The following is a 15,893-nucleotide window of genomic DNA, read 5'->3' on the forward strand; positions in this document are numbered from 1 at the left end:
TCCACACACAAGCAGCCCCCCCCCCCTCAAATCAACTCCAGGGTTTTTATCTGCTTCATTGATAATGAAAAAAAGAAGGAATTACCCACACCTTCCCATGAAATAGCCTGAGGCAATTGTCCAATTGCTTTTGAGCCCCTGTAATGAAGTGATTGTGTTAAAAAAAGGCTTTAGTTCCTCACATTTGTATGCAATCATTTTGTTCAACCCACTGAACTAAAGCTGAAAGTCTGCAGTTCAACTGTGGCTGAGTCTTGTTTTATTTAAAATTCATGTGGTAATGTACAGAACCAAATTTAGAAAAAAAACTTGTCTCTGTCCAAAGATTTATGAACCTAACTGTATGTTAAGCTGCCAATTGGGTCCTCTCAGACTGAACTGGCAGCTTGTGTATGGGCCCTTCCTGGCTTCCTCCCTGTCAGGACCACATTGGCTCAATGATGTGGCTTTCTCCCAACGTTCTGCGTTGGACTCCGCTATCGTGAGCGAAGAGCCAAAGGCAAATGATTGTATGAGCCCAATATGGCCCAGCACATAGGTGGCCATATCAGGCTTACCTTTAAATGAATCATTGAAACCTGTGAATGAAATAAAATGTAGCCTTGCTTTAAAATATTCCTATATTACCACAGAGTTACATGACCTTTATAGAGGTAGATTTATTAAAGGTCGAGTTGTATTTAACCCAAATAATTTGAGTTTTCAAGGGTATTTTTCAGCCAAAACATGAATTTTCAGGTTATAAAAAAAAAATTTGATTTTTTTTTAATCATTTTTCGAGTTTTATTATACCCAGAAGTTGGAAATAGCTTGAATCTGAAAATACAGGTAAAATCTGTCGAGGTCATGTAGAAGTCAATGGCAGAGGTCTCTTCAACCATTTGAGGATGTTTGTAGCCTTCATGATGTTGGGGTTATTTTTTGGAGGGTTTTGCTTGAAATTAATTAGACTATTTGGGTTGTTCACCCGGAATTCACGGATGGAGGGAGAGAGGGAGAGAGGGAGAGAGGGAGAGAGGGAGAGAGGGAGAGAGGGAGAGAGGGAGAGAGAGAGAGAGAGAGAGAGACTTCAAGGTCTAGCATGATCATAGTTTACTTACTTGGCCATAAGCAAAAACAGTGGCATTGTATCCTTCAAAACAGCCTTCAATAAGCTTTTCAGTGCAATCCATATAGAGTTCCTCTTGTCTTGAATCAATATCGAAGACATAGTCAAAAGTAAAAGCTTTGTCTTTTCCTAGGACTACCTGAGGCTCCCCGGGGGTAACAGATGTGCAAATATGGCAGCCTTCAATTTTTTCTTTGGCTAGTTGTGGCCGAATTCTGCAAGCAAAATTAAAGAAACTTATTCACAAGGTCCCAAGCGTTTTTAGTAGCTTTATGTTCAAAACTTCCAAATGTCTTAAATATAATGATACAGGTAAGTGCAGGACTTTTGTGTATGTGTTTTGTGGTCTCAACCTAATTGCACCCCTGTCTAATTGTCTGAAATTGTTTAGTGGTTTAAACAGGAGCCAGCTTCATATTGTACCTTCAATTTTCCCAAACTTTGGTCAGGTGATTCCTGTGGTGCCTGATAAAAAATGGCAACAATTTGGGAGTTTTAACCTTAAAAAAGCAAGTTGCAGGTAAACCTTAGTCCCTATGAATTCTCTCTTAATTTTGCTCAAACTATCTGCAACCTTTGACTTGGTTGATTCCTTATTCTGACTTTATTAGGGATCCAAGATTATTGCATTATCTTGTATATCTTCAGATCTTTATAATATATCCTTCTGTGTTTCTCTGCCTGACATCACTATTAGTGTGGGAAAACAAGCATTTAATCTCCAGTTCCTCAAGTTCACTGCTTGGGAGTCACCTGCTACTTGTTTGTCTTCACATTCGAATGCTAGCTAAATCATGATGATTTCACCTTTGGAACAATTCTCACATTTGACCCTTACTCAAATAAGAGACAAAAGAGCCATCATCCATGTCTTCATCTGATCCCATATAGACTCCTGCAACTCACTGCTCTGCAGACTCCCCTGTCTAAACTGACCACACTGCAATCCATCATGAACACTACTACCAGACCAATAAAGCTCTCCTTCCACTCCATGTGTTGCCCCTCTCTTCCAGCCTCTGCACTGGCTACCTGTCATACATGGCATTCACAAATATTTTTGTAATCTCTTAGCACTCAACAATGCTGTACCACCATACGTAACTTACAAAATACATCCCCTAGTAGTAATCAATAGTCTACACATGACCTCCTTTTCGCCCCCTCTCTAACTTACTACTTACTCCCACATTCAGGACTTTTCCCATGGTGCATCTATACTCTGGCTGGCTTGATGCCATGAAAAGCTTTAAGCCTACTCACCCCCCTTCTTATTTGAACACTATAGTCATTTTAATAAATATCAATACATTTGTTTTATGCAAAATCATTTGAGGAAGTGAATGTAGTTCCTCTTTTTGAAGTTTGTGTTGGGTTCCACTCTGCTTGAGCATCCTGTGCACCACTACTGGGACTTAGTTTACATGGCTTGGTTAGCTCCGTGTGGTGATTCCATCCCCTGGAATTCTCCTCCATGCCATTAGAGACTCTCAGAAGCAACAGGCTTTCAAATGATCACTTAAAACCCACCTTTTCATTTAAGTCTATAACCTAAGCCTTTATCAACTTGACTATCTTTCTAACCCCCTTACTTTTGGTTCACACACACATTACTAGTTATACATCTTTCACTGTGCACTTATCATTACTATGCTAAACAACAGGAAGACTATTTCCATCCTAAATAAATAGATATGGCAGAGGATTTGTTGAAGCCACAAAAAGATACTGGCTTCATGAGCATTGCAAGTGTCTGTCAGAACGTGCGATCCATTTTAGTTCATAGGTAACAAATTTAGGAAAGGACATTTTGATCACAGCTGCTCTCCAAAAGACAACAGAAGCAAAAAAAAAATGCCCTGCATTTTTGGAGTGAAAATTAAGTTTACAAAATCTGCAATACTGAAACCATTCATTCGCCAAAAATTAAGCTGCTTTATAGTGTATTCGAAGTCAATTTGCAACAGATCATCATATTATCGTTAGTGTTTTTTAAATTCTTAAAATATTAATTAAAAAAAAAATCCCCTAGCACACATGGTCACACCTGTAATTTGCCCAAGCCATGTGTTATCATACTAAAACCCTGACCACTTCCATGCAACCAGATAATATTTTTAGTTTCAGGCTGCAAATAAGCAGAATAAGTCTAATAATAATAATATGTTCTAATAATTAAAAAGAACATACAAAATAAATAAACTGAAAACTGCTTAGAACTGGTCCATCTATCAACGTACTTCACTTCAGTTCAAGTTCATTTAAAAGCAAACTTTACCTTTAATCTGTACTTTTTATTACATATTTTGCATGTAGCAACATTTAAATTCTACCAATAGTAGACTTCTGCATTCTAACATGGAACTCAAATGAGCATCTGTTTTTATAAATGGAACCAAAAGAACACAAGAGCTCTGTTTGCAAACAGAAGCTGAGCTGTTCACTCTTTCTGGGTTTTTTTATGGTTTGTAAGGCATTCATGTGATGTCACTAACAAAACTCCAGTTCATAACATTTATTTTAAGCTGACTAAACTAGAAAAAAAACTATAACAGGCATCTTCTTGTACTTAATCACCAACAAGGTACAAGGATTTTTTTTACTAGTAAGGTTATCTTTGAGAAGGCATTTGATAAGACATTAAAGAGCATGAACAGAATATTTCAATAAATTGCTTTTGTAAACATGTATTGGCATTTGCAACTTGTGCTTCTTTATATATATAGGACTATATAATTACGATACCTTTGTATTTTTTAAAAACTGATGTACTTGTTGCTCTGTATGAATTACATACAGAGAAATTAGCCTGTAAAAAACATGCTCAAGAATTGTGACATTTACCAACTCAAGGCCTCCACAAAATGCAGATATCAAGTAGTTGTCAATTTTTTTGCAAAAAGGTTGGCTAAGGACCTTTAGGAATTTTAGCAAGTGTATGGAGTTAGAGAAAGATATCCGGAAATGGTCCCATATGGCTGTGGAATTTGAGAGCATTAAGCCAGATTGACCCGGGTTAACTAGCATGGTGATCACCTTAGCCAGGGGTATAACCACAGATGAAGCAGACCCTGTGACTTTAGGGGAGCCCAGGAGGTATATGGGCCCCATGAGGCCCTAATTCATATACAATTTCAATAAATATTGGTAAAGCAAGTTAACCTCTAGACCAGGGGTCAGTAACCTTCCACTAAAGAAAAATAGTCTGGAGCCGCAAAACATAACACAGCTTATAAACTTTTAAAAGTTGTAACCTTTTTTTAATTGTTACTGTTACAACAACAAAATACAACAATCAGAAGTTCAGTGTGTATGTGTAGGCCTACTTTGAAATAAATTAAACACTGAAAAGCCCTATTAAATGCTAGTGTTCTCATCTGTTTAATGTGACTTCTGTTTCTGAAGCTCCATGCTGATCTTCCCTCTCTTGTCTTGAGTGTGTGACCGCGGTAAGGACCATGATGAATCATCTTGCTGCGGCTCAGTCTTGCCTGTCACTCCTGGGACGTCTCATACAGCCTCTGGTGGCTTCCCGAGTGTGCGATCGTGGTAAGCTAACCGTTAGCTTACCGCGGTCACACACTCAAGAAGCCACCAGCAGGTGCGATTGCTGTATAGACAACGTGACAGGCAAAGTCACAACACCGAGCCGCAGCAAGCAGGACGAAGAGCCGCATGAGGCTCCGGAGCTGCGGGTTTCCTACCCCTGCTCTAGACATTTTGGTGGCCTGAAAAAATTATTTGCAGTGGGGCAAAGTAATATCTAGTTATGCCACGGTTTACTTGTTTTACTTGTTTTACCAAAATGTATTGAAACTGTATATGAATTAGGGCCTCATGGGATCCCCTCTACCTCCTGGGCCCCCTTGCAGCTGCAGGGTCTGCTTCCTCTGTAGTTACACTCCTAGCCTTAATGAAAATTTAACATAAGCTTCAACATACTGAAATAAGAAACTTTCTAAATACAATCAATTAATAATTCTGCTATGATTCTGATATAATCAAGATTATCTTCAATATACCTCTCAGCATCGGTTTGTCTTCATACTCTCTTCATGCAGTTTTTTCCTAGATGTATTAGCGCTCACTATTAATCACTATTAAAATCACATCATGTCTCTCTATATGCAGGATTTGAGCAAAAGGCAGTTATCTTGTTAGATTTAGTTTGGACTGGAATCCAAACTTGAGTGAGCTCTAATACACCAGCTAGGAAAGGAAGCCCCCCAATAACATATATTGGATCTAACTGTCAATGACTATCTTACTCCCAATTCCTGCATGAAGAGAGACTGAAGAGAAACAGATGCTGAGAGAGGGGATAGTGAACATAAACCAGATTATTTCAGAAATGATGCAGAATATATAATTGATTGTATTTACAAAGTTTCTTATTTCCGTATGCTGAAAATTTTCATTTTCGTGATAGTTCCCCTTTAGTATTCATTATCATCCACACGAAGCAGATCTCGGCCTACAGAGAAACAAGAATCCACTTCTCTGCTGCTCCTGTACAGATTAATGTGCCTGAAACATGAAACATTGCATCTGCTTGGGTACAGGCCGAAGCAGCAGATTTTGGGACTGAAATTTAAGATTTTAAGCAGCAGACAAGGATCGTATTCGTGGCCTGCGTTTTCCCTCTGAATCTTCAACCACTTTTACAATCACTGAAAAACACTCTCTCTCATTGGTGTACTCTTCTGCTTACCCAAATTGTCTGAAAATTATTTTCCTTCTAAAGTTTGTATTTAAACGTTATTTAATTTGCTCTGTAACAAACGCAAACCCACATTACTAGCAATAGTTTGTCTCCAAGCAGACTTTATCTGGCTACCAACAGTTGCTAGAACCTCACTACATTCCCAAATCTAAGAATTAGGCCTAGCTATACCAAATTTTGAACACTATACTTCCTAACCTCTCAAACTACATATGCATCTAACTGCATACTTCCCAAATGTCCCGTTTTTCACAGGACAGTCCCAATTTTGACAGTTCAACCCGCAGTCCGGGATTCTTACTGAAATGTTCTGACTCGATCTCTGATCTCCTGCACTCAACAGCCAGAAAAAGATACAACATTTCTAAAACTTAATTGGCTTTTGGCAGAGAGCCCATAATGGCAGGTGCATCTCGATACATTTCTAACAATTTAAGATAAGCAAAGAAACAATTGTAAGTATTTAAGATAAGGAGGTCTCTTGGGGAAACTGTGACTTGCAGCTTAAAGGGTAATTCACCTTCATTTAACACATAAAAAACACAGAAATATGTTCAAACTTTCATAACCTGCCAAATTTTGCAAAATGAACATGGTAAAAAAGGGTGTGGCCACAAAATGGGCATGGTTAAAAAATTTCCCCGCGCAGAGCATGGCAAATCTTTTTGTCTATCTTTCTTTTTCCAAAATGTTGGGAGCTATGTAACTGAAAAACTCTATACAGACAAAATAAATGCTTACCCCCCCCACCCATCTCAATTTTTTATGCTACTAGAAGAACCTGGGCACACTATAAAAGATGATACCCCACCTGAGAAAATGCCTTGTGTGACACTGCCCTAAACAAACTTTTTATTTTTATGATCTGGTACTTATATTACACTTACACATTTTACCAGCACTTTACAGAGATTGTTCATCATTTACATCAGTCTGTGTCCCAGCAGCGCTTACAATCGGCCAAACCCCCGAATCCTTGGTCGAATATAGAACCAAATTATGCAAATTAAGAGTGGGAAGGGGAAAAAAATGTTTTACTTCCCTCCCCATCACGTGATTTCCCTCCTCACCTCTAATTTGCATATGCAAATTAGGATTCGGATTCTGCTAGAAAAGGAGCAAATCCCGAACCGAATCCTAGATTCAGTGTGTCCCTATGTGGCACCAAATGAACACTTGTCTGGGGTTCAAAAAAAAAAAGAGGGGGAAAAAAAAGGATAAAATGGCAATTACCGCCACTATACAAAAATGCAAGTCATAAATGACCCTCAAAAGGTGCATGACAGTTCAAAAAAATTCCACCATAATCACTTCACAAACGCAACACACACAAAAGATCAGACTTTGCAGGTGTTTCCAAAATTCCTAGAATACAGTCTATAGAACAAGAAGGGCAACTCCGCATTAATGTAATTCTATCACCGCTCATAAAACTATATTACACCTGCCAAACCAGTATTTTATTGAGGAGAAAGGGGTTTCAACAGAAATAAATGAACAGGCTTCTTTATTTATTTGTTTTGTCTTTACTTCTTCTTATTGTGTACCTGTCTAGCATATTCACATAGAGCTCATCAGTTGAAATTTACAGTCAATAAGTACACTAAGGGGGTTATTTATTTAAATTCGAATTTATCTGGTTGGGCTTTCTGGGGCAAAACTAATTTTTTTTTTTTTTAACTCAAATTTTTCAAGATTTATTAAAACCCAATGCTGCAAAAAGGCCAAATCCGAAATACGCGCTTTCAGACCTGCTGAGGTTGTGTATAAGTCAATTGCAGAGGTTCTTATGCTAATTGGAAGTTATTGTGGTCCGGGCTGGGTTTAGCCCGAAAATCCAATCATTTCGATATGATTTTTCATACATTTTTGTTTTTCGGATTTTTCCCCGATCCGATTAATACAAACTTTTTAAATAACAAATAAGGTCAAATCTGGGATGGGAGTTTAGTCATGGTTTTTTTAAATAAATAATGGGATAAATTTGGATTTTAGTAAATAGAAGTACAGGAAGGCCATCTCCCATAGACTTTAATTACAATAATTTCCTTTTTTCTCTTTAAAAATAAAACAGTACCTTGTACTTGATCCAAAATAAATACAGTAAGCCTTACTGTTTGCAAAATCCTATTGGGTTTATTTAATGTTTAAATAATTTTTTAGCAGTATGGTTATTCAAATTACAAAAGAAAAATCACATCCAGAAAACCACAGATCCTAAACATTCTGGATAACGGGTCCCATAATTGTATTTCTGTAATCTGAAAACACAAATATACAGGTATGGTACCAGTTATCCAAAAAGCAGGTTCAATAATCATTGAACCTGAAGAAGTTAATAAGCATCCTAATCCTAAAACAGAAACATTAGAAGAGATGGACAGCTGACTTTACATTTTATATTGAGTGCAAGTATATGCCATAAATCTACTAAAAAAAAACATTTAAACATAAAACCCAATAGGATAGTTTTGTCTCCAATAATAATTATCCAGGTATGGTTCCCTGGATAAAAGGATCGTTATTTGTATTTTCATACCTTACAGGTACTAGGAAATCATTTAATATATACCCTGGACAATGCATGTCTCTATAAAAAATATATTGCATTAAAGAGCTCATATTTAAAACCCTGCTTTGTCTAAATAAGCCATTTTCATAAAAATCTAGTAGTAAGTGCCATTGGGTAATACTAAATAGAAATTTGCCATTTTAATTACAAAAGGGCCGCCTCCAGGAATCTTATGATTCACGGTGCACACAAAAACCAGGGAGCACATACGTGTGAGGTCATATGAGCCAATTAATGGACATAGTTCTATCTTTTACTCTTACAATTCTTCATGTTACAGTTAGAGCTGCATATTTCTAGTCAGGCGATACCCGAGGCAGCACACAGACCATCACAAAATGGTGGTTCAAGGGAAAAGATGTAAAAGGGTAATACTGATACATATACTTCAGTTAGAACCCAATGGGCTTAGTACAGATAGAAAAGATTCACTGGCACACAGATACTGCTGGCAGGGTGAAAACCCCTTGCTTTAAATGTATTAGTACAGATAGATACACAGGTGTCATATACCATTCATGGCTCTCGACAGAACCATGGAATGAAAATGTATACAATATTTTATTTCTGATCTAGAAATGCCCTATGTGTTGTGCTAATGTGACACATAGCATTTTTTCCTCATGCAAAAAGCGAATGCTACACAAGGGTTGATCTCGGCATATGAGAAAATCCACCGTGTGCGCCTGCACCCAAGTCATGCAATAGTTTTGAGTGCATGTGAAGAAGAAAGCTGATGCCAGTGTTGGGGCTGCTTACTGGCCTGCTTTTTTCCCCGCAGACTGAGATCAACCCTTGTGTGGCATCAGCCTAAATACTACTGCAGAGGAAATGCTTCAGCATAAATCATAACTATATACATAGTAGGAAGTAACCGTCACTTATTTTGGTACTCAAAGGGTTAATTTTTTAATTCCCAGTTACTTTACATAAAAACCTAGAGGCTACAAGATTTTTGCTTTCTTTAGAGTTCAAGCACGTGGCAAAAAAAACGCAGGTGTCAGTTTATCCCTGAAAGGCTCTTAGTGTTACTAGCTAGGTAGCTAGAGGCTACATAAAACAAACTGATACATTTCTGATTAATCTATTGTCACTAGAAACTAGTACACAATTCAGCAGTAATTCATTAGAGTTTTTTAGCACCTACAAAAAAATGCTACATTTATTTTGTTGCAGTTGTTGCTTGCATTACAGATAAGGCAACTACAGTAAACCCAGAAATGGTAGTGTTGCTTTATCATTTTTATATAAAATGTCTGAAAACTTGCCTTAAAGTTTGCAAATCAGTGTACAGCATCTTATCTATTATGTTACTAAAGGTCTTCTGATCATTTTAAGATGTATAGTATTTTTTATAAATGCATCGAATTTCAAAACGTATTTGTCCTATAGAGACTTCAAAATGAAAATATTGCACTGAAAAATTTTGCGTATAAAAAATCAAGAATAATGCAAAATACAATGCAAAAAAATAAATAAAAAAAACACATACACACAAAACTATTTTTAAAAACTTTTACCCCCAGTGGGCGCATTAGGACTCATTTACATTTGAAAGTGCAGTTAAGCACAGTGTAATTTCAAGCAAATCGTCATGTTTTTTAACTCAACTTTTTTTTTTTTGCAGTATTTCCGCATTATTACGGTCACAAGGGGACTATGCGCTTGATGACATTGCACTGTGTCTGGTACAATTCTGGCGTAATTTCCGACATGCGAGTGATGTCTGTGCCTGATTGTTTAGATGCAAGTCTGCAGTCATTATTGACCCTGGGCATGAAGCACCCCTGGAGCTAGTGCCTGGTCAGAAGGTGGAAGCGCTCCAGGGTTCCCTTGCATCAATAGGTACAGCAGAGCTCAATTTGGAATGGAAAGCAAGAAGGACTGAGCAGCGCCAAGCACAAATATACGGAAGTGAAAAGAGAGCATTCTGATACCTACCTTTAATGAAAGTGGTTTTATGTGCAACGGACTGCGGGGACCTCAACTGCACTTGTGGACATAAAGGAGCCCTTTTATGTTTTCCATTGGTTAAGGTCAATAGTTAAACCGATTTTTCTTGTAAAGCTACAATTTCTTGAAAGGACAAATATAGTTAAACATCCTACAATTTAATCTAAATATAAAGCCAGTACTTTGTAAGCAAGTGAAACAATATGGCATTATGTCAACAAAGTGGTTTATTTAATGTAATAGGATATTATCTATGTAAGAAAGGAGTTACATGTAGGGCTATAATACAAATGAGACTGTGCCCCAAAAAATAATGCCAAAATCTAAAAAAAACTCCACAAATGGCCCAGCTGTACAAATCACTCCCTTTGAATTCCATCCAAGTACAATACTACAAAATAAAGAAACTCAAGGCAGGGAATACTTGATAATGTTTGGAATAATCCAAACACTGAAAATTATCATGAACGCACAATCCCAACCATAAAGCATGATAATGGCGCCATAATGCAGTTGAAGATGCTTCAATACAGAAGGACAGCTTGACAGGCTACAGGTTATAATGAATGCAACAAAATACAATGAAATCCTGGAGGAAGACAATGCATTATACAAAAAAACTGAGCCTATAGAGAAGATATGTCTTCCAGCAAGGCAATGCCTCCAAAACTATACAAAAATGGTTTATAAACAGCAATTTTAAGGTTCAGAGTCCAGCTCTCAATCCAATAAAGAATTTGTGGCTGGACTTGTAAAAGCTCACAATCCCCAAGTAACAGAGCTTGAGCAGTTTTAAAAAAAGCAATGGGAAAAAAAACAAGAGTCCAAATAATGTGAGACATATAGTCACATAGACTCAAGGCTATAAATGCTGCCAAGTGTACATCTACTAAATACTTGATTACCGATGAGATCATTTATTTTGTGGAATTTTTGTTGTAATTATTAAAATCACTTTGTAGTTCTTACTTTGACATGAAAGAGTCTGTGAATTAGAATAAAACACACATCAAAAACACTCTAATTGAATGTTCTATGAAAATAAATCATGAAATCTTCCAAAGAGGTGAATATTTTTATAGTTCGTGATGCACTGAACCCAGGATTCGGATTCAAATCCAATTGCCTGGCAAAACCGAATCCGAGAAAATTACATGACTTTTCATCACACAAACAAGGATGCCAAATATTTTTTAGCTGCATCTTCTTCAAAGATAGTTTTCCTTTGAAGAAGGAATTTCACCCCTAAATTTGAATAATATAGCAATTTACTAACAATTGCTATTTAACCCCCAAAATGAATACTTAAAGGGGATGTAAAGGCAAAAATATAAAATCCCATTTTTACTTTCGTTAATGAAAAATAAATCTATATCCAATATACTTTAATTAAAAAATGTCTACTGTTTTTATAATAAACCTGACTGTATGGAGTGAAATTCCCCCTTCTTTTACTGCCGTGAATAGGAATTGTCAGACGGTCCCCAACTGCTGTGCAGGTAAATGATCATACTTTCAAATGGCAGGGGAGCACCCCCACCTTACTTCCCAGAACTCGAGCAGCAATGTTGGATTCCCTATAGAGATTTGTATCCAGAGACTCAGTGCAGTCTCTATAATCTGATTATTAATCATCGTCTTGCTGTATTGGCTTCTATGGCAGATATTATTTGACTTGCGCTGTTTTGATAATTTATGACGATCCCTAAGCTTAGCCTCCCAACTGAAGCCCAGACCACACTGAGCATGTGCGAGTCTTGATATTGCAGAAATGTCTAACAAAGTTACAAGAGGACAGCCCCCTGCGCCAACTTTGAAAGCATAAATCATTTGTCTTATTAGGCTGCTGGTGCAGTAAGTTCATGTTTATATTTAGTATACAAAATACAGCATTTGTAACATTGTTGTATTTTAGACTTTAGCTGCCCTTTAAGCAACAGATTGTTTATATGAAATTAAGTGGCATATGGAAGAATCTTACCAAAATGGAATATATATTTAAGTAAATATTGCCCTTTTACATCTCTTGCCTTGAGCCACCATTTTGTGATGGTCTGTGTGCTGCCTCAGAGATCACCTGACCAGAAATAACACAGCTCTAACTGTAAGAGTAAGAAGTGAGGAAGCAAAATACAGAACACTGTCTGTTAATTGGCTCATGTAACCAAACATGTATGGTTTATTTGGTGTGTTTGTATGCACAGTGAATCGTGCGATCCCAGGGGGTGGTCCTTATTTTTTAATTTTCTATTTAGGATTAACCAATGGCAAAAAGTATATTATTATGAAAATAGTTTATTAACATGAAGCAGGGTTTAACATATGAGCTGTTTTATGCAATATCTTTTTATAGAGACCTACATTGTTTGGGGGGTATAGTTTTCCTTTAATGGGGTTGTTTACCTTTCAGATAATTTTTTACCGTTTTTCCAAAACTGACGTTGAAAGTTTAATGTTCCTGTCTCTGGTGTTTCAGTCTGGCAGCTCAGTAATAATCCAGGTTCAGATTCTGAACTGTTATAATTTGCTACATTAGTTAATACATTTCTCAGCAGCATCTGTGGAACAATAGCAACTATTGTATCAATTATAACTCGGATTCAGGGATTCTGCTCAGCAGGGCCAAATATATGAAATGTATCATTTAAAACAGAGCTGCTACAGAATGGTGAAAAATAATAAGGTAAACAATATGAAACTTTAATCTTCGATATTAGAAAAACGGTCATAAATAGAAAATAAAGTACAACTTAAAAAAATATTTATTTAGGGCGAGTTATCTGAAAACAACTGAACTAAAAAAAAATGTTGGAAGTTGAACAAACCCTTTTAAGTTGCACCATACTATGTTTCTGAAAAATGCTGAGATACAAGTGTGCCCATGGGTACAGTAGCCTCAAAATTCCTAATATTTCCCCTGTGTTCCTTGATTCACACTTACAGCTATTGTTGTCGGTCCCACAAATGCCATACTACAGGCACAGTTAAGCAAATATCACATTCTGTGTGTCACAAGAAGCCCTCTATGAACAAATACAATGCACTGTATGTACAGTTTGTGTTGCCATTACTACCATGCTGTGTTGCATGACTAAACAAACACTCTACTTCATAGCTTTTCCAAAAAAAAAAACAACCTTGCATTCCTTTAAAAAAAGCCACAGTAAATAAAAAAAATGAAAATGCTAAACGAATCTATTAAGAAAATATTTTACAGTACTTCTTATCAATTATAATACTGATTTCCACTTCAGAAGCCAACTTCAAATTTAAGCAAAGCAGGTGGTTTAACACGTTTTCCCAAAAATTAAGCCAGCCTATTACACAAACATGCAGGCACATGAATATGTAGGCTCTAGGTTCAGTACTAATGAGTGGCAAAAACTATGAGAGCACACCCAATCTGATTAACTGACAGATCTATGATCCATTTGCTTAAACATAATTAACGAAGGAGAAGGAAACCTGTTGTAGCCTGTTTTGTATGGGTGCCAGTAGGAAAAAATGCATAGATATATATTGATTAAAAATCAACATCATGTCTTCTCATGACTATTCTATAGGTTCTTTCAACTGCCAAGCATCACACCAAAACCACATATTTTATCTGACAAAAGAACTTGCATGGCCTAGTGAGTGGGCGTGTTGTGTGATGTGGTTTTAATGAATCTAAGGCCCAACCTTAGCATACCACTAATTGCATGCTACATAAATAAACATTTCTGTCTTAAGAATTGATCTTTTTCACCTATATTTTTCAAATATGCATATTTTCTCAAGTTCCTAATGGCAGTTTATACATACTTCTGGGTGCTTGGATTTGTGACAATGCTTCAGAAATAACACAGACTTCACAGTCTACACAGGATGTGTGCTGATGCTGCATTGCAGGCTGCTTGTAAGCGGATATTCAAAGCATAAAAGGCAAGCTAATGCTTTGTGATTACACTCAACACAACAATGTCAGCAGGATTTTTTTTTAACATACTTAACACTATTTAGCATATCCAAATGACATTTTTAAAGGGGTCCTCCAGTCAAAAACTGTATGAAAAAGTTAATTCTAAGCAACTTTCAAGTATACATCTTCAATGGTTCTAAAGTGATATACAGACAATATCAGACTGTTTACATTTTCTGTACTCAGTATTTAGAAATAAATATTTGTTTATCCCTCTCTGGATCTGAATCCTGGAACAATGTAGCAGAAGCACATTAAATGCCACGGAGAGCCGATTTCAACTACAATGTTTCAGTTATGAGACCCAAACAACAAAACGGGATATACAAATATTGATTGCAATCACATTCACAAATACATGTAAACTGTTAAATATGTTTAGTTTATAAAGAGCCTAACCTGAGCTATGAAATAGTGCCATTCCAAAGCCTTTATTCAATGTTACCATTTAAAGAAAATGGGTGAAATTTACACATGTACTTAATTTTCCAGACAAGGCAACACATCTATTTTAAATGATTAGTAGCATATTTTTAGTTGTGGGGGGGGGGGGGGGGTTTCACCAAAGTTCACTACAAGATAACTCAGCAGCTCTCTATTCACTAGTATAGATTTTTAGTGCAATATTTACCAATAGGTGAGTTTGCTCTAATAATAGTGATAAAACATGCCCCAAAGTCTTCATAACTGTCTCTGGGTGTGTAATTAAGTTCCAATGCACATTATAAAGCCAGGTAAAGATATATATAATCTGGTGCAAATGGTAACGTTGCAAAGGACAACAGTTCCCACAGAACAAAAAAATATGCTGCAAGCAGAAGACAGCAATAAGTTAATCATATTTCTGTAAAATCCCCCAGGGATCATTTCAGTATGAAGCTGTCAAAGTCCAGACTGAAGCAAGTAATAATGCTGTCGAACCAGTTACTTATTCTCTGTCCAGGTGATGCACAGGTATACAAAATAACTTTAGTGCACCACATTGTGGGCTATGATTGTCCCAGAGGTCATCGGGTAGCTTTAGGTTATTTTGTGATAATACCCTTTTGAGGAGAATACCATTTTGTTCACCATGACTTCAACAAATAGGACAGCTACGTCCATAAATATTTAGACATTGATAAAGTGCTCCCAATATACCAAAATATTGGTCATATGTCATTTTTAATTCAGATAAAGGGTCATTTGTTGATCCCCTGCTAAAGTACAGTACGTCAATTTAGAAAAAAAACACTGCTGCCCTAATGCCAACTTTTGACTGCACTGGCTTCTAGGTAGACATGCAATGCACTAAAAGCCCTGCAGTGTTTACTCACGTTCCATGGCTGCTTAACTATTAATCCTCATACTACGTAATTGCACAGAGGACAGTTCACACCATAGTATATATCTGACTTGAGTCATAATATGAAGTTCAATGTAATAACTTATAGAAATATTTCAAACAGCAATATATAAACAAATATGCACTCATAAAAAAGTATCGAGTAATGCAGCTCTTATTTTTAGGCATCCATTGGGGTGATGTAGTACAGATAGGATATTTATGTCATATTATTTAAAATTTTAATGAGTA

The 15,893-nt window shown here is 36.6% G+C and overlaps 1 protein-coding gene across 7 annotated transcripts in view; it reads right to left on the bottom strand.

Moving 5' to 3' along the window:
* Positions 1–15,893, bottom strand: part of kif21a.L (kinesin family member 21A L homeolog) — a 76,925-nt gene that overhangs the window by 59,068 nt on the left and 1,964 nt on the right. For all 7 annotated transcript variants that reach the window (XM_041586450.1, XM_041586449.1, XM_041586451.1 and 4 more), the window contains exon 2: positions 1,101–1,323. In XM_041586450.1, the coding sequence (XP_041442384.1) occupies positions 1,101–1,323 (223 nt within the window). The remainder of the gene's footprint in view (positions 1–1,100; positions 1,324–15,893) is intronic.

This window comes from Xenopus laevis, chromosome 3L, assembly GCF_017654675.1.
Source record: "Xenopus laevis strain J_2021 chromosome 3L, Xenopus_laevis_v10.1, whole genome shotgun sequence".
In the NCBI taxonomy this organism is placed as follows: domain Eukaryota; kingdom Metazoa; phylum Chordata; class Amphibia; order Anura; family Pipidae; genus Xenopus; species Xenopus laevis.